Below are 22631 nucleotides of genomic sequence, written 5' to 3' on the forward strand. Positions count from 1 at the left end.
AACTGTGGGATCAGATGTAGATTGTAGTTAGATTATTATTTAATATTTGTATTGCTGTAGCATCTAGAGTTCACAACTGAGATCAGGGCCCCATTGTGTCAGCACTATATAAATGCATAATAAGAGAGTGTCTCTGTCCCGAAGAACTTACAAGGGTGGGAGGGGAAACAGACACACAGAGGCTTGTCAAAGACAGATGAGAAGCAGAACTGGGAAGAGAACCCAGGTTTCCTGCATCATAATCCAGCACTTAAGTCAGTGGACCATGATATCATCTATGGCTATAAATATTTGCACACATAGTTACAGTGCAAATTGAGCACACAAACCAAAGATGATGGTTTTTAAAAATCAAGTCCTAAAGGTAGCAGTAGGAACTCATTATTAGGAAGTAATCTAAAAAGGCGGCTGCAAACTGGCTGCAGAATTTCAGGAGATCCCATGGAAGCCATAAGTCTCCCATATTTTAAAAGTGATGGCACTGAACTCTGGATACTGTGGTTAATAATCAGTGTTTTTTAAGCTGCTGACTAGTCCCATTTCAAAGAGGAGTAGATCAACGTCCATTAACTGTTAATATGCATCAGCAGGGTCCATATGGACAATTCGTGCACGGCAGATTTACACCCTAGCTTGGCGTGAACTAATTATGATTTTGCAAACTAATTTTTGTGATATTACAGTGTGCATTTTGATAGGCATATCTGACTCAGAAAACACATAAATGTGTTGGTGGATGTATTAAACATATTGGTTTTGTTTGGCTTTAATGTATTTTGGCATCATTAATGTAATGCAGAGGTGGCCAAACCGTGGCTTGCAAGCCGCATGCAGCTCTTTTACAGTTTAAGTGTGGCTCACGGAGCTCCCCGCATATCCCACTGCATTCTCCACCTACACCCGACTGGGGTTGGGGAAACTCAGGGCTTCTGCCCTGCAGCAGTGTGGTGAGTATAAGGGCTTCTGCCCTGCAGAGAGGGGAGTCTTGGGCCTTCAGCCCTGTGGGAGGTCTTGCTGGAACTCGGGGCTTTAGCAGGAGTGGGGCTGAAGTCCTGAGACCTGGCTGGCACACCCCACAGGGCTGAAACCCCAAATTCTGGCTGACGTGCCCTGCAGGGCTGAAGCCCAGGCTGACACACTCAGTTCTCGAACTTCTGAAGATTATCGTATGTGGCTCAGAGGGTCAGTAAGTTTGGCCACCCCAATGTAATGCATTAGAAAATTATTTTTTCTACTGTAATTATAGAAGTGTACCAACGGCAGCATTCATATGGCGGGTTAGGGGATCCTGTCTCTCCCATCATTTTCAGCAATGATGGTCCTGCCTTTATCTGGTTTTTTTCTTTTATATTCTGTGAAAACTGGAAGGTATAGAAGGATTTAAATGAATTATTATTAATTATTATTATTATTATTAATAAAATAAAATTCTAAAATATTTTGTGAAGTGGAAGAAATCTTGAGAAATGTCTAAAATTTTCATGAAAACATAGAATTTCTCCATGTTCTCTGATTCCTAATTTCTGTCACTTACAATCACATTGTGAATTTTCAAATGTTAGGAATAATTTTAAATAAGATGTTTTCCCCCCCGAGGGTTTTAGTAGCATACCAAAAGAAAAGAAAAGAAAAGTCAGAAGCAGGACTATTTTATGTACATTACTCAACAGATATGCTCCCTCTGTGTAATCCAGTCACATTTGTTTAATTATAAAAATAAGTTTTTAAGACTTCTTACTTCCATCAGCTTTACAGAGCTAATACCTGCACTGCGTCTTTAAGCCGGGGTGGGGGGTGGCTGTTGTCCAGCTTGTTGAGGGAGAAGGAACAGTGTTACGGGTGGGACGGGGGAGAGGTGCTCAGAAGCTGCTGCAAAAGGGAATGGGTCAGCATGGGGATGCTGATTCATGGGACTGCAAGGGCTGAGGAGTTTAAAAGGGGCAAGCCTGGCTGGGAGAACCCCTTTTGCCCGGAGCAGGGGAAGCAGCACCCACCTTCCTGCCCCTTGATGTGGCAAAGTACCAGGTTTGGTCAGGACCTGCTGTGAGCATCACACTAGCCGCTCCTTTTTAGGGGGCTGGGAAGGAATTTTTCCCTCATCACCCGTTTGGCCTAGGTGGAGTGGGGTGGGTTTCGCCTTCCCCACAGTGGGTTCAGGAAGGGCTTTGTTATGGTGAGTAGGGAAGGGACTTAGGCGACAATGTCATAACTCATGATGTAAGTGTGGAGCGGATGTCCAGTGCAGGTACTCCATAGGAAGGATATATAGCGACCGGATAAATGGCTTCGTAAAGGACTTAAAACAGCAGAACAGGAGGGTTCAGGGCTCCTATGACTAATACGGCAGGGAGTCAACCCCATTTCTTATAGCCCACCTTAACCCTTGTTCGAAGGGGGGATGATAAGGTCCCAGCAATGTATTGGCTGGGAGACCTGGACAGAAAAAGTGGGGGCTGGCGGAACCCCCCCTCCCCTTCAGATAGATATTGAATGAACATGGAGTACCTGCACTGTACACTTTTATCTACTGGATAGTCCCAGACATCTAATAATATAGCTGCAGCCTGATTAAAACGTATCAAGGGTTTCCTGTCCTTCTTTCCATATAGCTGGACAGTGCTGGCTTTTTTCTGGCTCACACATCAACAAAACAGTTAACTAAGTTCTGATTGCAGAACCTTAATTTCGGGTGGTAATGCATTAGCCAGAAAGAACACTGCTTGACTTTGAGACTGCAGGTTACATTTGGAAGGTGGCAGTTAGAAAAGATCATCCTTTTACTCATCTTGATTTGGAACATTCAGAGGCAAACCTGGAATTCTAGTGTAAATTTTGAAGTGTTTTTCTGTACTTTAAATTTGTGACTTTAATAACTGATTGAAAGATATGCTGTAAAGATATGCAGTTAATGTGACACTCATTTTTCTTCCCAACAAAAAGGATATGATGTTCAATCTTGCACACCATGTCATATCAACTCACAGTTACTGGAAGCCATTGTTTCCTTAGGAAACCAGGGCAACCAGCATTTACAATATGTACCTCCTGTTGTAACAATTGACAAAGCTCAGGGCCTAACAATGGTGCATGGATGTGCAGTGACATTTTGTAAATGTGGACTACACAGGAAAATGAACACCAACAAAAATCAGCTGAACTATAGTGCAGAATATTAGAGGCTTAAATGTATCAGTGCCAGTGCCTAGAATGATACGCTGTAATACAGTTGCAGTGACTTAAATTTTATTTTGGGCCTCGTCTTGTTCCCTGCTAACATAGAAGGTAGCCTGTCTATATATCATATAATATATATTACTACTGTAGCCATAAAACATGTCAAAATGCAATCTCCATTGCCAGATAGAAACAGTCTATGAATAAATCATAGCCTAGAAGTAAGGGACTACTTACAATATGAAGTAACCTTAGTACCATACTGGACTTAGACACGCACATGTAAGTCTTTCTACTTTCCATATCAAGATCCCAACAGATCCAAAAAAAGCAAGTACAATGCACAGAAATCAAATACATCTCGTAAATGTTCTCCATAGTGCTAGGTTGATTTAATAGGGGCTACTGTATCCTAGAAATGGTGACATTACCTACAAATTAAACTGCTGTTTACGGACAATCTGAGTTTGTTGCTATTACATACTACACAGCATATAATGAACTGTAGTGAGTCTCCAATTAATTAGAGTTTCTTTCACCATAAATTGTCATCAGGATTTAGATTCAAGGATTTTAAGGCCGGTAAGGACCAATGCGATCATCTTTGACCGTAGTGATCATTGTTTCTCAGTGCATAAAGCAAAAGGCTTTAGACTTAATTTAATTATGAGTTACGCAACAACACACAGAGGAAACTCACTGAAATAGCATCTAATTGAATTCAATATTTCATTTTCCTTCACTTCATTCCTGCATCATTAACATTTGATCATACTGTATTTTGTGGCATTTAGCTTCATTTAAAACAGTAACCTTCAAAATGAAGATGATTATTTAAAAAAAGAAACATTTAAGTTAAAAGATGGGAGTTCACCTTGGCAAAAGAAAAAGGCTTTATATTAAAAAAAACAAAAAACCCACGTAGCAAAGTGGCACGCGATACACCAGATTCCCATTGTGAAGCTCAAATTCTTCACAACACTGGGAGACATCACAGAACAAAAAAATACTATTAGAGCTGTTTCAAAAGGAACATTTTTGGCTAGGATAGAGACTTTTGACATTATTTATTAGGTTTAAAAATGCTTCACAAAAGCCTAACAATGGTCCTGTGGAAACCACTACATCTGAGGCACTTTCTGTTGTTATGTGCAGGCATTGATTTGAAGATGGCCGGCATTCGTGGAACAATTCCCTCACAGCAGTCAATGCAAGTGAGCATTCATACACATACAAGCAAAAGCCTGTGAACAAACCATATGGAAACAGGGGAAAAAAATAAACATTTATTAACCTCTTTGTGGGGAGATCGGTGGAAGAACAGGCCAGTGGTGCAGGAGACGGTCATGCCAAATTTCTACGAAAGAAGGTGCTTGCCCTGAGCATTTTTTCACAGAATATGATGAAGCCTGGAGAATGTTTGCAGTGCCATGGTAACTGGAGCTGTTCAGACTGGGGCTCAGAAAGCCACTGCAGTAACCACTTGCCACCAACAGAGAGCCTGGGTGTAGAATGGGTTGGTTGGAGGTTTGGCTACTGCTACTGGCTGCTTCAAGTTCTGTGTCTGAGGAAGCCATTGCAGACATGGAAAAAGAGAAAGAGTGAATCTGAGAAAGAGGTGTGCTGGTTGCACTGGAAAGTTTTCTAGAAAAATCTGTAAAATAGATATTTTGTTAAGTACCTGTGCAAATATATACAGAAACACACTGCTATTTTCTCGGTGCACATGTAGTTTATATAACTCTCACTATATATACATAAAATATACATAGAATAAATTGTATCAGCAAGGGACACATCACTCATGAGTCAGGCTACGTTTTAGTCATGGGTATTTTCAGTAAAAGTCATGGACAGGTCACGGGCAGTAAACAAAAATTCACCGCCCGTGACCTGTCCATGACTTGCACTATATACCCCTGACTAAATCTTGGGGGGGGGGGCAGCCCAGGGTGTGCCACGGGTGCTCATGGGGGAAGCCAGGAGCACCACAAATGCTCTGGGGGGAGCAGCCCAGAACCCCTGCTGGTGCTGAGGGGTTGGCAGGGTTGGCAGGCAACTTACCCTAACCAGGCTCAGTGTGGCTTCCTGGAAGCGGTGATATGTGTCCCTCCCTCAGCTCTTGGGTGGTCTTCACGCTGCCTCCGCCCCAAGCACCAGCTCCACAGCTCCCATTGGCCGGGAACCGTGGCCAATGGGGGCTGCGGGAGTGGTGCCTGCAGGCAGAGGCAGCGCGTGGCCTCTACCTAGGAACTGAGGGAAAGAAATGTCACCACTTTTTGGGAGCCCCCTGAGGTAAGCACCACAAAAGCCCTCACCCCCTCCCGGGCCTCAGCCCTGAAACCCCTCCCACACCCAAACTCCTGCTGCTGCTGGCGGGGAGGGGCAGCGGAACAAGTCTGCCCCAGCAGCAGCTGGTGTGGCTGGCCCAGAGGCTGCCCGAGCTGCTCAGGCAGCCTCCGGGTCTGCCACTCTGGCTGCTGCAAAAGTCCCGGAAGACCCGGAAAGTCACAGAATCCGTGACTTCTGTGACCTCCGTGACAAACTCGCAGCCTTACTCATGAGTGACAAAGACACAAATAATCTCTGCAAGTCATCCAAAGTGAGTGCTGATAATGTCTTTGTACCATGTGAGCCCTAAAATGGTTTATCCATCCTCAGCAAGGTTTGAAACACCATCCCCTTACATTGCACATGTTCATCAGTGACTCAGTGGGGTTACTTTAGTGAATAAGCATTCTTCACTGGGAGTCAGGGTTGTAGAATCAAGCCCTTTATTTTTGCAGTTTGATTTCTCTTCCTTGTCATTAGTCCTAACATGCAGAGAACATGAGTATCCTTAAGAATTGAATTTGATTCCTTATCAGGTTTCAAAGACAGGAGCATTTAGCACTCCAAAGGCTCTTGGAAGGGGGAGAGGGGGGAGTGGAAAATCAAAGAAGTTGAATATTGAATTATTTAATTTGCAACAGAAAATATGGTGACTCTTCAACTGGTTTTGGAAGCATGTTACACAGGATAGTTGATTCAAACATTTCTTAATATATCATCTATCCACCTACAGTACTAGTCCCTATCTTGCTGAAGATTAGGCTAAAAGTAAAATGGAGTAAATGAATACTGGTAGAAAAATATGAGAGAGACAGGAATTTATATATATAGTACATACCTGACCAGTCAGTTTCTCTGTCAAAGCTGAACAGTGTCTGGTTGCTCTTTATACTTGAAGTCGGCCTACCAAAATCTGAGGGAGTGTGTTCTGTTTCAGAAAGTAATGGAGAAACACTGTCCCAAAGCTTGTCTAACTCATCTAACTCTGTATCTTTGTCCATTTCTGTGTTAGTCCATAAGAGCTCAGGTTCTTTGGGTTCTTTTTTCTTTTCTTCTGTTCCAATAGTCTGTGTTAAAGGGGTCTCCTGGTTTCTAACTGATGGAGTAGGTGGGTGGTTAATTGCTTCAGCCAGATCTTCCTCGCTGGAAGCCAAACTTGGTGGAGGTAATTTTGGAACTTTATATTCATGGTGAATGGGTATATTTGTTTGCACAACCTGTTTCTGTCCTCTTCTAAAACAGACTGAAATGGAGAAAAAATAAGTTAAAATACACACTTTAGTATTACATTTACCAAGCTGCAGCAGAATTAACCCAGATGGATAATTAACTGTTTCATGAGAGTGTTACCAGCTCTCATGCTATTTGGTGATTTTCTTAAAGACACAGCTACTGGGATCAGGCTGCTGCCCGAGAATCTCAGATTTCATTTTAAATAAAAAGTATGTTTCTAGCTTGCAGTTGTGGAGAAAAGCCTCAAAACATGAATCTTGAACTCTCTAACACCAGAAGGCAAATAAAAAGAACACAAAATGTATTATTTTGAAAACTTTCATTATTTTTAAGCCAAGCTCATAATTTTGGGAGGGCCTGGCCTGACTCATGATTTCTTAATTCCTGGAGTTGGTCATGCTTTGGTTCTGAGGATCAAATTTTCAAAAACAGCCTCTAAATTTGTGATGCCAATTTTCAGCATGCAATCAAGTTGCATACATCAAATTCTGTGCGGTGTGCACCAAGAGCACCTGCATACATAAATCAAGCAGTTGGATTTCTAGCTGTCTTGAGTTTTTGCATGGTTGCAGGTTGTTTTTTTTTTTATTTTTCACATGAATTTGGTTGTTATTGACTTGACCCAAAGCCCAAAGAATTTAACTAGAGTCTTTCCATCAACTTTAACAGGCACTGGATCATGCCCTAAGTGAGACAGAGAATTGACAGCTCAGGAAACTGCAGTCTTTTTATCCAGAGTGTAAGTACAACCCACCCAATGGCAATGTAAGTTTTTGCACACTGCCTCAACACTGAGTTGGAGGAAGACCCCCCCCCACCCACAGTCAAAATCTTTAATAGATTAAATACCTAGCTAATTTTAATATGGCAGTATCATAATTACAATACTTAGGAGAAAACACTAAGTCATAAATATTAATGCTTATATTTAGAACTGCAAAAATTAAATATATTCTTGATGCATTCAAAAGTTATATATTTTATAACCCTGATACATCAATGTATTTACACATGTACTTAAGTACCTTATTGAATCAGGGCCTAAAGCATTTAAACATGCACTTAAAGTTAAACATGTGCTGAAGCATGTCCATTCCTATTCAGGACAACACTTAGACCAGGGGTGCACAAAATACGGCCCGCGGGCTGGATACGGCCCATCTAACATTTCTGTCCAGCCCGCCATGACTCTGGTGGTGCAGCGGGGCACTCAGGCAGGCTGCATGCATGCCATGGCCCCATGCTGCTCCCGGAAGTGGATGGCTGCTGCTGGCATGTCTCTGCATGCCCCTTGGGGTAGCGGGGCAGCAGGCCTCCATGCGCTGCCCTCGCCCCCAGCACTGTCCTCACAGCTCCCATTGGCTAGAGCTGTGGGGGTGGTACTTATGGGCGGGGACAGAAATGTGGGTGCCTAGAGGCTGAATTTGAACAGCCAGAGATCAGGGCTATTAGAGGGGCGCAGTGCGGGGCCATAAGGATCAGGGATGCCTTGAGGCAGCAATCTGAAGCTGAAAGCCACTAATATTTGTTGCTATGCTCGGGAGTGCAGTGCTTGTAATGCTAGGAGGTGGTTTTGATTGGTGCAGATGATGCACTATGAAGGTTTAAGAAAATTGCCTGTAGCTTTGCAGGGCTCTGTTTGCTTTCAGTTAATGGAATAAAGATCGCTTTCAAACCACCACAACACTTTTATTAAAAAACAACAACCGGAGAAGAGAGGCAAACAAAAAAACACATCAGCACTGAGGGGGATGGAGGAAGGGAGGGTCCAAGTAGGAGGTGGGGTCTCAGGACGGTTAAAGATTTGTGTATGTCCAGGTATTATAGCCAACCTTCTCCTTTGGAGTAGAGTGCAGGGGGTGCTATACTTCAGCAGGGATAAACTGCAGAGGGATGGGTGTTCAGTGCAGTGGGTACTGGAAGTCCGCAGGGCTGAACTGTGATGGGGCAGAGCGGAATGCAGTGGGTACAGACTGGAGCTAGGAGACTGATAAGACTGTGTTGGCGGTATCTTGGGGGCACATGGGAGCGTTTTGTGACAGCAGCTGTAGGGGAGGGGGGGTTCAGAGCTGCTCAGTTTGCAGTGCTAGTAGCACCTGGAATGTGTCCACTTGGCGGTCCATAACTTTTAAGAACTGCTCCGTGGCTTTGTTCTGGCCCGCTGCATTCTCCTTTCAGTCCCTCTTCTCGCTGTCATGCCACTCCTTCAATTTCTGTTTTTCGGCCGCAGAGTGCATCATGACAGCACACAGGAAGTCCTCTTTAGTACTTCATGGCCACTTTCTAATTCTGCACTGCTGTGCAGCCAATGATAATGAAGAGGGAGGTGGGGCTCCCAAGGTCATAGCTGTGAAGCCTTATAATCATTACTGTACCCACATTTTCCACAGGCTGTGCTCATTATGGAAGATATCTTGCTGCTGAGCATGAGCAGCGAATTAAGGGAGGGTCTTCTCCAAGACTGCAGCTTTCTCCCTGGCCCTTATGCAGCTCACCTGTGTGCAACAATGGTCCCTGCCAAGTGATGGCAGAGTGGCATGGGAAAGTTACCCTTAATGGGGCAAGAAACAAAGCAGCTCTGCAAAAGAACCTGCAGCAGCAGATTGCCCAGTATCTCCATGAGAGTTTTGTGGAGATCTCTGAGGCAGATTCCCATGAAATGGCAGTCAACACCCTGTTCCGCCACTCAGACAACCAGGCATGTGGCAGTACATGCATCATACAGACAAGCCTGCTTTCTGCAACCCTCCTGCCCCCAACAACTTACTTAAGCGATTCCCAAAATCAAAGCCACTTACCAGGGGTCTCCTGTCCTGTTTGTGCTTCACCAAGCTCTGACAGCTGTGACTGGCTAGCCTCCTCTGGAGTAGAAAAGAGCTCCCGGCTGTGTGCATCTCTGACCTCTGAGTCATCCAGTGCCTCTGGGTCCACCTCCCGCTTCACATCCTCATCCAATATTTCCTTCTCCTGGCTCAGTCCACTCTCAGCTGGCACGTGAGCCACTGAAGTATCCACAGGGGCCTCCGCAGTGGAGGTGGGGTTGCCGCTGAGTATCGCGTCCAGCTCTTTGTAGAACCAGCAGCTCGTGGGCACAGTACCGGAGCAGTGGTTTGCTTCCCACACCTTGTGCTAGGCATTCCACAGCTCATTCGCTTTGACCCTGCACTGCAGAGTCATGGCTCCTTTCTGTCATACATCGTGAAATCTGCCTGTAGGTATCATCATTCCTACGGCTGGAGTGCAGCTGGGACTGGACAGCCTCCTCTCCCCAAAAGCTGATGAGGTCCAGCAGCTCGGCATTGCTCCAAGTGGGGGAGCAGGCCTGGTCACCTGGAAAGATGCGCTGAGACCACTGTACGCGTCAGCAAGCAAACAGGAAGGGGACTTTCAAAATTCCCAAGGAATTTAAGGGGTGGGGCTCACGGTTGGTCACCTGAGGGCAGGGCAGCAGAGTTCAAACTGATGACCAGCATTGGGGGACACCTCCTGGAGGCCAATTGCAGCACTGTAATCGCCAATGTGTCTACACTGGCACAGCGTCATTGTAGCCCCCAGCGCAGAAAACCATATGCCTATTGTCATGGTGGTTTTTTTACAGCACTGCAACTGTGCAGTTTCTGCACACTAAGTGGCTTGGCAGTGTGTGCACCTTGGGAGTTACAGCACAGAAAGCTGTTTTACTGCACAGAAACTTGTCAGTGTAGACAGGACCTATGTCACTAATAGAAAAACACCTTCTAAAAGCAATAGATATTTGTCTAATTAAGTTATTAATTGCTATCAGCAGCCCAGAAGTCTTCAGCCTTTTGGCACCCTACACTTTTTTTAATTGTTAGAGCATTTGTTAAGACAATAGTTATCTGTATGTTGATGTGCCAGACTTTCGAAACTAGTGGCAACCTGGATATTAAGAGTCTAATCTTGCAAAGAACTGAATGCCCTCAACTCCAATTCAATTCAACAGGAGTTGAAGGAATGTGGGAATTTACTGGAATTTTTCAGCACTTTCCAGGATGCGGCTGTATTTATCTGACAGATTTTAGATTGAAACTGTACAGCTTGCTTGCAGCATTACTCATTAATACTAAAGCGGGTTTAAAATACTTATCTGGAGGAGCTGTCAAAAATGTTCCTTCTGCAAATTAAAAATAACAAGAACAAAGCTCTAAAAATGGTGTGTCATAGCCCAAGAGAAATATAAACATAAAAATGGAAACAAACACAAACACTTGGAAGCATATTAATTGTTAGCAATATGTCATGGATCTGTTTGTAATGTATTTTTGGAATTAGAATCACAATTGGTGTAAAATGTATGTTCAAACTAAGCTTTTGGATGCAAGCACCTGTGAAGTGGTCAGCAAAATAAATGTGACAGCCCTATTCTTACACTAAAATGATTCACTGTGTATAGAGCGAACATAATCATCTACGCTTGATTAATTAGGTTTGTAAGTATTGTTCAAAAACTAAATATTTCTAAAGATTTCAGTAGTTCAAAGATTGCCCTGTGGCCGTCTGACTAATACATCTTCCAGCACACGCAGTTTACAAGCATTTTTCTTCCCAATATGTTGTCTTTGGTTGGTGCGACATTGTTTGAGTGCAGGTCTATTTGGGTCAAAGTGGTTTTCTTCACATCACAGCAGTGGTGCTGAGTACAGCACTTTGACCATACATCTTCCATGTCATTTCAATCAAAGGCACATGATGCTTCCTGGTGACCAATCAGGAATGGTCCAGCATTCTAACAGAGGGTCATATTGGCAATCCACGCTTTCTTAATGACAGGCATTGTTCAAGACAAACAAAAGCATGGTCCTGAATATTAACATGTGGCCTTGTGTAAAGGTCAGCTGTATGTTACATTTATCATATTTCAAAAACAGGGGGGAAAGCATTTTACAAATTCTGTCAAAACCCGCTAGTGTAAGAATAAATTTACAAACTGACAGCTGATGCAAACATAGCAAACTATTTGGAATGATTTGCTTTATGAAAACAACTTTGCAATCCTTTGAAGCTGCAGTAACAATTCTGAGAGTGAACTTAAGACAATGCATATGGTTCCTTGCTTCTCTCTGGTGGGGGGGTTATTTTAATTATGTTGTCCAATTAAAAAAATAATGTAATAATCTGTAATAATTAGACTGAAAATGGTTCCCTTTAACAGGAAGGACTTCCATAAAAATCCCTGTAGATTAGTATTTGCTGAATATTAACCAAGATCATGTAGTCACAATAAGTGCTCTGTTTCATGAGGAATAAATAAATATATATATATGCTTCTCACTTGTAAAGCTGTTAGAAATTTTACATGACTGGAACACAGTACATCGTGGTAAAATCTTAGATGTGATCCTGGAATAGAGCCTTGTAAATGTCAGTGGCATTACTCAGATGAATAACTGTTTGTCAGTGAAAGAGGTTCATAGTTTAGCCCTTAGAAGGCATGGAAGGAACAAATTCTTTTCAAGCAATTTACTGAACTTTTAAGTAAAATTAACATAGTACAAAAAGATGCTATCAATAATATTGGTGTTCATTTAATTTATCAAATTAAATGGTTTGATTCATTTATTCAATATACAGATTTCTCTTTAATTTTATGGTGCCCCAAGCTAGTTAAGAGCCTGTATGGGATTATTTATTTAATATTTATAAACCCTTCTTTATCCAGGTTTTCAATTTATAATACAGTAGAAACACAAAGTCACTTTTAAAGTGAAATTTTGCATGCAACATGTCGTTTTAAATTCAAATTATTTTTTAAAAATTGGCTTTAGTTGGTGTGGTTACTTTTTCTGGCAGTCATGAGATGGAGAAGAAAGGGACTGTGATGCTTCCAGATCATTTTTACATGCTTAGATTAAAACCACCAGTTTTTGTAAATAATTTTGTTTCACAGGTGAAGGGCTAAAGTCTGGCTTTGCCCCAAGCTCTGGGTATGGTGCAGTATGTTGTGCTACCCTAGAAGCAGTGGGGAAAATATTGTAACTGAAACTGCCATAGATTCACAGATTTTAAGGCCAGAGAGGCTCCTGATCAGCTACTTTGACATTCTGCTTAATACAGGCTGCAAAATTTCACTAAGTGGTCCCTGCATCAAGTCCATACCTTCTAGTGAAACTAGAGTGCACCTTTTAGAAAGATATTCAGTCTTGATTTAAAGACTTTGGGTGATGAAGAATCTACCACATCCCTAGTTAAGGTGCTTCCATGGCCAATGATCCTCACTGTTGAAAATGTCCTCCTTATTTCCAATCTGAATTCGTCTAGCTTCAGCTTCCAGCCTTTGGAACTTGTTATTCCCAATCACAACCCTTCCTCCCAGTTTCTCCCTGCGCTGATGGAGACATACCAAACCCATACCTGTCAAAGGGAGTCCAGCCTCTGCTCAATTCCTGTCCCTTCCCAACCATGTTGTGTGGGAGCTGGGAGCTCTATACACACTGCTGCTTCATGGTGCTGCTACCTACAATATAGGCAGTCAGTGCAGGACTTACTTCTATTATATACATCTGGGGCACAGAAGACGTCGAAAATCCACAGCCAAAGACAAAATATTCAGAATTTGAGGGGGTTGCTTTTAGCACATTTTGTTACAAACACAAATATAAGCTCATTTCAGCCTCACACGGACATATTTCATGAATTTATGGCTAGATAATAGGTGCATTCTGAGCCCATTTTTGTGAAGCAAACCTACAGCCAAACCAGGGCCGCTCAAGCAGCTGCACTGACTCATGTGGGGCCTATTTCCAATCGTCCCTTAAGTCAGGTCTCCAGGCAGAGTTCCTCTAGGCCACATCCATTGGCTTCCTAGATGCCTTTGAGGAGCAGTGGCACTGACCGGGGTTCTCTGCTCAGTGTCCCACTCTGGATCCCTGCTTTTGACCCTCTGACCCTCACTCCTGCCCCTGTTTTTTCATTTGTTGTCCCCCATGATCATTTGATGCCTGGGTCCAGTGGCTCCTCCCATTAGGCGGGGGGGAGTGGGTGGCCTTTAGAGCCTCAGTAGGTGCACTGACTCATCTGTGAAGCAGAACCTGCTGTGACTCATCCCTCAGGCCTGCGGCTGCAGACTATTCTTGGGCAGGGCCAGGGTCAGATGACCCACTCAGGCACAAGTATTCCATTCTCACTGACATACCCACAAGTTCGTCTCTGCAACAGCTTCACACAGCTAGGAACCCTCTTGGTGCCTCACGATGTTACAGACTCCCCAGGCTTCCAGTCTGCCCCCCAATCCTGTCCCTGTTCTTGCCCCAGCCTTGTTCCAACACACTTCAGCCTTGTCCGTACCCTATTCCAACCCCTCTCCAGCCCTGTTCCTGACCCACTTTAGCACTGCACCCACCTCCTGACACCCAGACCCTTGGACTGACTTCAACCCAGCTTCGACCTTTGGCCTGCATCCAGACTCCAACTACAATCATTATTTGGCTTGTCTACAGACTCTGAGCCTGGTTCTGACCCATGGCCTGTCCCTGGACCACAGTTTCAGAGCTGCCGTTGGCTCGGTCCCAACTCTACTTCTGGCTTCGATCCTTGGTACCTCTTCTCCACCACCACTCCAACCACCAGGTCTGACCACCTAGACCCAGAGCCCGACAATTTTTCAAGTGAAACTGGAATTCACAGTAAGTGAATGGTGGCTTTGAAATTGGAATTTTGGCAGGCTTTCATTCTGAAGTTAGCTATTGCATCAAATTTCACAGGAAAGCAAAGGCTGAAGAGTGCAAAGTTGCCCAAAACAGAGTGACAAATAATTCCCTTTGAAATATTGCAGAAAATCTTACACCAGCTCTGTGGTTTTATTTCAAAAAGAGACACTATGGCCATGTCTACACTACGAAATTAGGTTTTGTAGAAAGCATTTTTATACAGTAGATTGTGTTTCAGAGTAACAGCCGTGTTAGTCTGTCTTTGCAAAAAGAAAAGGAGTACTTGTGGCACCTTAGAGACTAACCAATTTATTTGAGCATGAGCTTTCGTGAGCTACAGCTCACTTCATCGGATGCATACCGTGGAAACTGCAGAAGACATTATATACACACATAGACCATGAAACAATACCCCCTCCCACCCCACTGTCCTGCTGGTAATAGCTTATCTAAAGTGATCATCAAGTTGGGCCATTTCCAGCACAAATCCAGGTTTTCTCACCCTCCGCCCCCCCACACACAAACTCACTCTCCTGCTGGTAATAGCTTATCCAAAGTGACCACTCTCCCTACAATGTGCATGATAATCAAGGTGGGCCATTTCCAGCACAAATCCAGGTTTTCTCACCCCCCCCCCCCACCCCCATACACACACAAACTCACTCTCCTGCTGGTAATAGCTTATCTAAAGTGATCATTAAGTTGGGCCATTTCCAGCACAAATCCAGGTTTTCTCACCCTCCGCCCCCCCCCCCCACACACACACACAAACTCACTCTCCTGCTTGTAATAGCCCATCCAAAGTGACCGCTCTCTTCACAATGTGTATGATAATCAAGGTGGGCCATTTCCTGCACAAATCCAGGTTCTCTCACCCCCTCACCCCCCCTCCAAAAACCACACACACAAACTCAATCTCCTGCTGGTAATAGATTGTGTGTGTCCCCACATAAATGCTCTAAGTGCATTTAGTCGGTGGAGTGCATCCACAGTATCGAGGCAACCGTCAACTTCTGGAGCGTTGCACTGTGGGTAGCTATCCCACAGTTCCTGCAGTCTCTGCCGCCCATTTGAATTCTGGGTAGAAATCCCAATGCCTGATGGGGCAAAAACATTGTCACGGGTAGTTCTGAGTACATATCATCAGGCCCCCCTTCCCTCCCTCCTTCCATGAAAGCAAGGGGAGACAATCGTTTTGCGCCTTTTCTCTTGAGTTACCTGTGCAGACGCCATACCACGGCAAGCATGGAGCCCGCTCAGCGAACTGTCACCGTATGTCTCCTGGGTGCTGGCAGACGTGGTACTGCATTGGTACACAGCAGCAGTTTATTGCCTTTTCGCAGCAGACAGTGCAGTATGACTGGTATCCATTGTCGACGTAGTCCTGGGTGCTCTTTTAACCGACCTCGATGAGGTCAGGGGTGCCTGGGCAAACATGAGAATGACTCAGCCAGGTCATTTCCCTTTTAAGTTTCGTCTCATGGCAATTGAGTCCTACTGGCAGTGCACTGTCTTTTAATCAGCAGCCAGGAGACGATGATGGCCAGCAGTCATACTGCGCCGTCTTCTGCCGAGCACCCAGGACATGACGATGGCCAGCCGTCGTACTGCACAGTCTGCTGACAGCAAGATGTATAAAGATAGATGAAGTGGATCAAAACAAGAAATAGACCAGATTTTTTTTGTATTCATTTTCTCCTCCCTCCCTTTGTGAAATCAACAGTCTGCTAAACCCAGGGTTTTGAGTTCTATCCTTGAGGGGGCCATTCTGTTTCTCCTTGATGCAAAGCCACTCCCTTTGTTGATTTTAATTCCCTGTAAGCCAACCCTGTAAGCCATGTTGTCAGTTGCCCCCCCTCCATCAGAGCAACAGCAGACAATCGTTTCACGCCCTTTTCCCTGGATTGCCCAAGCAGATGCCATAGCACAACAAGCAAGGAGCCTGTTCAGCTCACCGCAGCCGTTATGACCATTGTAAACACCTCACGCATTATCATGCAGTTTATGGAGGACCAGCACCTGAGAAACCAGGCGAGGAGGCAACGGCAGTGCGGTGATCAGGACATGAACACAGATTTCTCTAAAACCGCGGTCCCCAGCAATTTGGAGATCATGGTGTTACTGGGGCAGACTCATGCCATGGAACGCCGATTTTGGGCCCGGGAAACAAGCACAGAGTGGTGGGACCGCATAGTGTTGCAGGTTTGGGATGATTTCCTGTGGCTCCAAAACTTTCACATGCATAAGGGCATTTTCATGGAACTTTGTGACTTGCTTTCCCCTGCCCTGAAGCGCAAGAATACCAAGATGAGAGCAGCCCTCACAGTTCACAAACGAGTGGCGATAGCCCTGTGGAAGCTTGCAACACCAGACAGCTACCGGTCAGTCGGTAATCAATTTGGAGTGGGGAAATCTACTGTGGGGGTTGCTGTGATGCAAGTAGCCAACGCAATCATTGAGCTGCTGCTATCAAAGGTAGTGACTCTGGGAAATGTGCAGGTCATACTAGTGGCTTTGCTGCAATGGGATTCCCTAACTGTGGTGGGGCTATAGACGGAACACATATCCCTATCTTGGGACCAGACCACCAGGGCAGCCAGTACATAAACCGCAAGGGGTACTTTTCAGTGGTGCTGCAAGCACTGGTGGATCACAAGGGACATTTCACCGACATCAATGTGGGATGGCCGGGAAAGGTTCATGACACTCGCGTCTTCAGGAACTCTGGTCTGTTTAAACGACTGCAGGAAAGGATTTACTTCCCAGACCAGAAAATAACTGTTGGGGATGTTGAAATGCCTATAGTTATCCTTGGGGACCCAGCCTACCCCTTAATGCCCTGGCTCAAGAAGCCGTACACAGGCACCCTGGACAGTAGTCAGGAGCTGTTCAACTATAGGCTGAGCAAGTGCAGAATGGTGGTAGAGTGTGCATTTGGACATTTAAAGGGTCGCTGGTGCAGTTTACTGACTCAGTCAGACCTCAGCAAAAACAATATTCCCATTGTTATTGCTGCTTGCTGTGTGCTCCACAATCTCTGTGAGAGTAAGGGGGAGACGTTTATGGCGGAGTGGGAGGTTGATGCAAATCGCCTGGCCGCTGAATACGCACAGCCAGACACCAGGACGGTTAGAAGAGCACAGCAGGAAGAGCTGAGCATCAGAGAAGCTTTGAAAACCAGTTTCATGACTGGCCAGGGTACTGTGTGACACTTCTGTTTGTTTCTCCTTGATTGCCTCTAAATTCCCTGTAAGCCACCTGCCCTCCCCCCTTCGATCACAGCTTGCTTGCAAAGGAAATAAAGTCACTATCGTTTCAAAAGCATGTATTCTTTATTAATTGATTATAAAAATAGGGAGATAACTCACAAGGTAGCCCGGGTGGAGTGTGGGAGGAGGGTAGGAGGGAAGGAAAAGGCCACTTTAAAACTTCTTGAATGACAGCCTTCTGTTGCTTGGGCTGTCCACTGGGGTGGAGGGGTTGGGTGCCCGGAGCCTCCCCTTCTGCATTCCTGGGCATCTGGGTGAGGAGGCTATGGAACTTGGAGAGGAGAGAAGGTGGTTAAACAGGGGCTGCAGCAGCAGTCTGTGATCCTGCTGCCATTCATGAACCTCCACCAGATGCCGGAGCATGTCCATTTGATCCTGCAGTAGCCCCAGCATTTCCTCATACCTCCTCTGATCTTCCTGCCGCCACCTTGCCTCACGTTCATCAGCCACTTTCCTGTACTCTGCTATTGTGTCCCTCCACACAGCTCTGTCAGTGCTGGACGACTGCATGAGCTCAGAGAACATTTCATCGCGTGTGCGTTTTTTTTGCAACCTTATCTGAGGTAGACTTTGGGACGGAGGAGGGAGGCTTGAAACATTTGCAGCTGCTGGAGGGAAAAAAAGGGAGTGAAGTATTTTAAAAGATACATTTTACAGAACAATGGCTATACTCTTTCACGGTGAACAACACTATTCACATTACATAGCACATGTGATTTTGGTACAAGGTCGCATTTTGCATCTTATATTGAGTGCCTGCAGCTTTGGTGTTAGAGATCACACAAGCAGGGCCAGGCAACAGAATTCGGCTTGCAGGCAGCCATGGTAAGCCATAGTCTTTTGGCTTCTGCAACCTTCATAACAGCAGCGCCCTCCTCTCCCATACCAAGCAAAGCACGTTGAGTTGGCCATTTAGTGCTGCGGTTTTCCTGTTAACGTGCAGCACCAGAAACCAAACTAACTCCCCCCATCCAATTCTCTGGGATGATTGCTTTACCCCTCCCCACACCGCGTGGCTGGTATCAGGGAAGATTCCTGCTAGCCAAATGCGAACAGCTCAGCGCCAATGCCCTCCTCCCCCACCGCGTGGCTAACTGCAGGGAGGATTTCTTTTCAGGCACAGGCAAACAGCCAAGTAGGAACGGCCACCTCTGAACGGCCAAGTAGGAACGGCCACCTCTTAATTAAATTCCCCTATTTTAACCAGGTTACCATGAACGATATCACTCTCCTGAGGATAACACAGAGAGATAAAGAACGGATGTTGCTTGAATGCCAGCAAACACCAGGACCATACGCTGCCAGGCTTTGTCATGGAATGATACCAGATTACTTGCTACTAGCATGGCGTGGTAAAGTGTCCTACCATGGAGGACAGAATACCGCTGCTCTCCCCAGAAACCTTCTGCAAAGGCTTTTAGAGTACCTCCAGGAGAGCTTCATGGAGATGTCCCTGGAGGATTTCTGCTCCATCCCCAGACATGTTAACAGACTTTTCCAGTAGCTATACTGGCCACGAATGCATCCCAAGTCCTCAGGGCTACTTAACCATTAAAAAACACTTGCTTTTATAATGTGTATTATATTTAAAAAGGTACACTCACCAGAGGTCCCTTCTCTGGCTCTGTTGGGTTGGGAGGGTATTTCAGTCAGGGTGAGAAAAGATCCTGGCTGTCAGGGAGAACGGTGTGCTGTGTGCTCTCCTCAAGCTCATCCTCCTCCTCCTCATCTTCCCCATCCGCAAAATTCTCAGGCATGTCGGAGAGTACCCCATCATCGGAGTCCACGGATAGGGGTGCGGTAGTGGTGGCAGCCCCCCCTAGAATTGCAATGCAACTCAGCGTAGAAGCGGCATGTCTGGGGCTCTGTCCCAGAGCGTCCGTTTGATTCTTTGGTTTTCTGGTACACTTGTCTGAGATCCGTAAGTTTCACACAGCACTGTGTTGCATCCCTGCTATAGCCTCTGTTCCTCATGGCCTCGGAGATTTTTTGAAATGTTTTGGCATTTTGTCTTTTGGAACATAGTTCTGATAGCACAGATTCCTCTCCCCATACAGCAATCAGATCCAGTACCTCCCATTCAGTCCATGCTGGAGCTCTTTTTCGATTCTGGGACTGCACAGTCACCTGTGCTGATGAGCTCTGCATGGTCACCTGTGCTGATGAGCTCGCCTGGCCAAACAGGAAATGAGATTCAAAAGCTCCCGGGGCTTTTCCTGTACACCTGGCCAGTGCATCCGAGTTCAGAGTGCTGTCCAGAGAGGTCACAATGGTGCACTGTGGGATAGCTCCCGGAGGCCAATACCTTCGAATTGCGTCCACACTAACCCTAATTTGAAACAGTGATGTCAATTTCAGCGCTAATCCCCTTGTTGGGGAGGAGTACAGAAATCAGTTTTAAATGCCCTTTATGTCGAAAAAAATGGCTTCGTTGTGTGGATGGGTGCAGGGTTAATTCAATGTAACACTGTTAAATCTGACATAAACTCATAGTGTAGACCAGGCCTATGAATATAGTCTCCTGGGGTTTCAGGTCTCTGTCTGTCAGGGCTCAATCACATAAGGTGTTGAACACTCTGGCTTCCGTTCAGCAAAGCATTTAAGCACATTTGTAACTTTATACACTAGGACTGAAGTCAACAGGACTCAATCCTATTGCACCCTTAATACCAATTTATCAAATCTGTTCTGGTTAAAAGTCAAAATACATTTCTCCTAATTAGAGAGGGAAGGTGGTGAGATAATATCTTGGGACTGACACAGCCGCAACAACACTGCCTACATTTCTTCAAACTGACAGCCTGGTGGAGTCAATATAGGATCTCAACATTCAGTAGTAGTATTTCTGGATCACCCTTCACCACCAATAAAAAAAATATTCTACAATCAGAATTTAGTTAAGAATTCCATTGATGATGCCTGAATTACGCAGACACACTTGGAATAATGACAATAATCTATAAGAGTATAATGAACTAATAAATCTAGACAGCAGCCAGCCAGCTTCAGTAGATGGCCTAGTCTGATCCCTAACCAGGATCCTTTCCCACTCTTGTAAATTTGGCACCATAACACTACTGAATCTGACAGTCATGTGCACTGAGCCACTCTGAGTATACATTCAGAGTACATGTTGGGGGATAGGCCATGTATCTATTCCAGCAAGCTATTTCTGTTAGCATTGGCAGCTCACCGATATTTTTCTGCTCATTTGTGAATCTCATACAGAAATAATAATCATCGATTCCTCTTTATACAGTTTTCATAACTACGACTACAAGAGAATAAAATAAAAAACATGCAAACCCCAGCTTTAGCACAGCCAAGCTCCACATAAGAGCATACAGTACACAAGTGTCACCATTGCAAAGCAGCATAGACTAAATAAGCTCCCACATAGCAAAAGTATGTATAAATCTAGTGATGGTGGAATCTCAAAAGATTGAAAGTACAGTTCAAACATCCAAAAGCTTACCTGACCTAACTAAGCTTAGAACAGCTTCCCTAGGTACCACAGTTCTGTGTTCCCAAATAATTGTGCTCTGCTTAAAAGCTTTACAGAAAACCCACCCTCTGATGACCCTTATCATTCCAACCTGACTAGTTGTCTTTTTTAGGTGAATGACTGGTCTGGTCATCAGCTACTTCACTTTGCTGTCCTTGGAAGATGACAGGTGACTTCCACTCTCTGATGCCTTGGGTGGGTGTCAACAGGCAAAGCCACAGCTCCCTCTGAATCCAGAATAGTCTTTGGTGGAGGCTGAAGTTTGGTAAGTAGCCCTCCCATCACACTACAGCAGGCAGGCATATTGAGATGCTTTTCTGTGGCTGCCACTGTGGGAATGGGGACCTGGGGTTGTGGTGGCTAAAGAAACTCCAGACCTTAAATTCAACTGCAAGCTCCTGGGCAGAAGACCAATGTCATCAAATGTGCTTGCAAAGTGCCTAGCACAAAGAGGCCCTGATGCTCACTGTAGCCTCTTGCTACTATCATGGTACAAATATTGAACAACAGATAGTAACAACCAGGCCCATGGGAAAATAACAGATGCTATTTTTTTTCTGATTGGCAGTAGCTCAGAAAGAGCACACAAAATACAGCCCTTCCCTTTGAAAAAAAGTGTGTCATTCTTCAGAACTAAGGACAAGGGCTGGTCAAAACAAATTTGACAAAAAAATTATTAATTGAAAAATGGGGTTAATTAATTATATTCGATTAAATTGACTTTAGTGAGAGCAGAGTTAGGAAGGCCAATGCTGAGCACTTTTGAAAATCCCATTGTAACACTCTCCAGACCAAATCATAGCCCTATTTCCTACATGACATAGAGCTTGGCCAGATCTGTATAACCAATTCTAATTAGACTCCACACTCACAGGATGGTACTGGTATCTAGAGGGGAAGATTTTTCCTTTGGCACAAGTATATACCATAACAGCACATCCCAGATTGGGATGCATGAATCCCACTGAGGTTATCATCTGGGTGTCCCTTTGACTCAATAGCATTAGAGCTGTCAGTCAGTTCAGGTCACCCTTAAAAAGGCTGTATGCACCTCTTAACTACATTTCTGGCAGACAGCCACTCCCCAAGGGAATTAGTCCCACATTACCATGGGCAAAGATTTGGCTTTAACTCAGGTTATTATTAATACAAATCAATTTGGCATAATGTAACATCCTATAGTCACTTCTGTGTTGGGATGGGGTAATTATTGCTCAGACAAAAGGACAGGCTCCTGTGTTGGCTACAAAGTAGCATTTGTGCAAAGTTTGAGGGAGCAGCCAAACAGACAAATACGCATGAAAATTAAATTTAGGCATAGGGAACTTTCCTTTTCGAACCATAGAAGAACTGATTACATGTTCACAGCTGGAATTTGTGTTGGCAGTGAGATTTTATTCACTGAAGTAGTAAGTATCCGAATTTGTGCAACACTCTCCCAGCAAAGATAAA

The 22631-nt window shown here is 44.7% G+C and overlaps 1 protein-coding gene across 1 annotated transcript in view; it reads right to left on the reverse strand.

The window, feature by feature from the left end:
- LOC311514346 (uncharacterized protein) overlaps window positions 1-22631 on the reverse strand; it is a 240923-nt gene that overhangs the window by 146697 nt on the left and 71595 nt on the right. Inside the window, exons 4-5 of the mRNA XM_084616902.1 lie at window positions 6344-6748; window positions 4469-4738 (exon numbers count right to left, since the gene is read on the reverse strand). Of these exons, the coding sequence (XP_084473028.1) occupies window positions 4469-4738; window positions 6344-6748 (675 nt within the window). The remainder of the gene's footprint in view (window positions 1-4468; window positions 4739-6343; window positions 6749-22631) is intronic.

Source organism: Lepidochelys olivacea (assembly GCF_965140295.1).
Source record: "Lepidochelys olivacea isolate rLepOli2 genome assembly, chromosome: 1".
NCBI lineage: Eukaryota > Metazoa > Chordata > Testudines > Cheloniidae > Lepidochelys > Lepidochelys olivacea.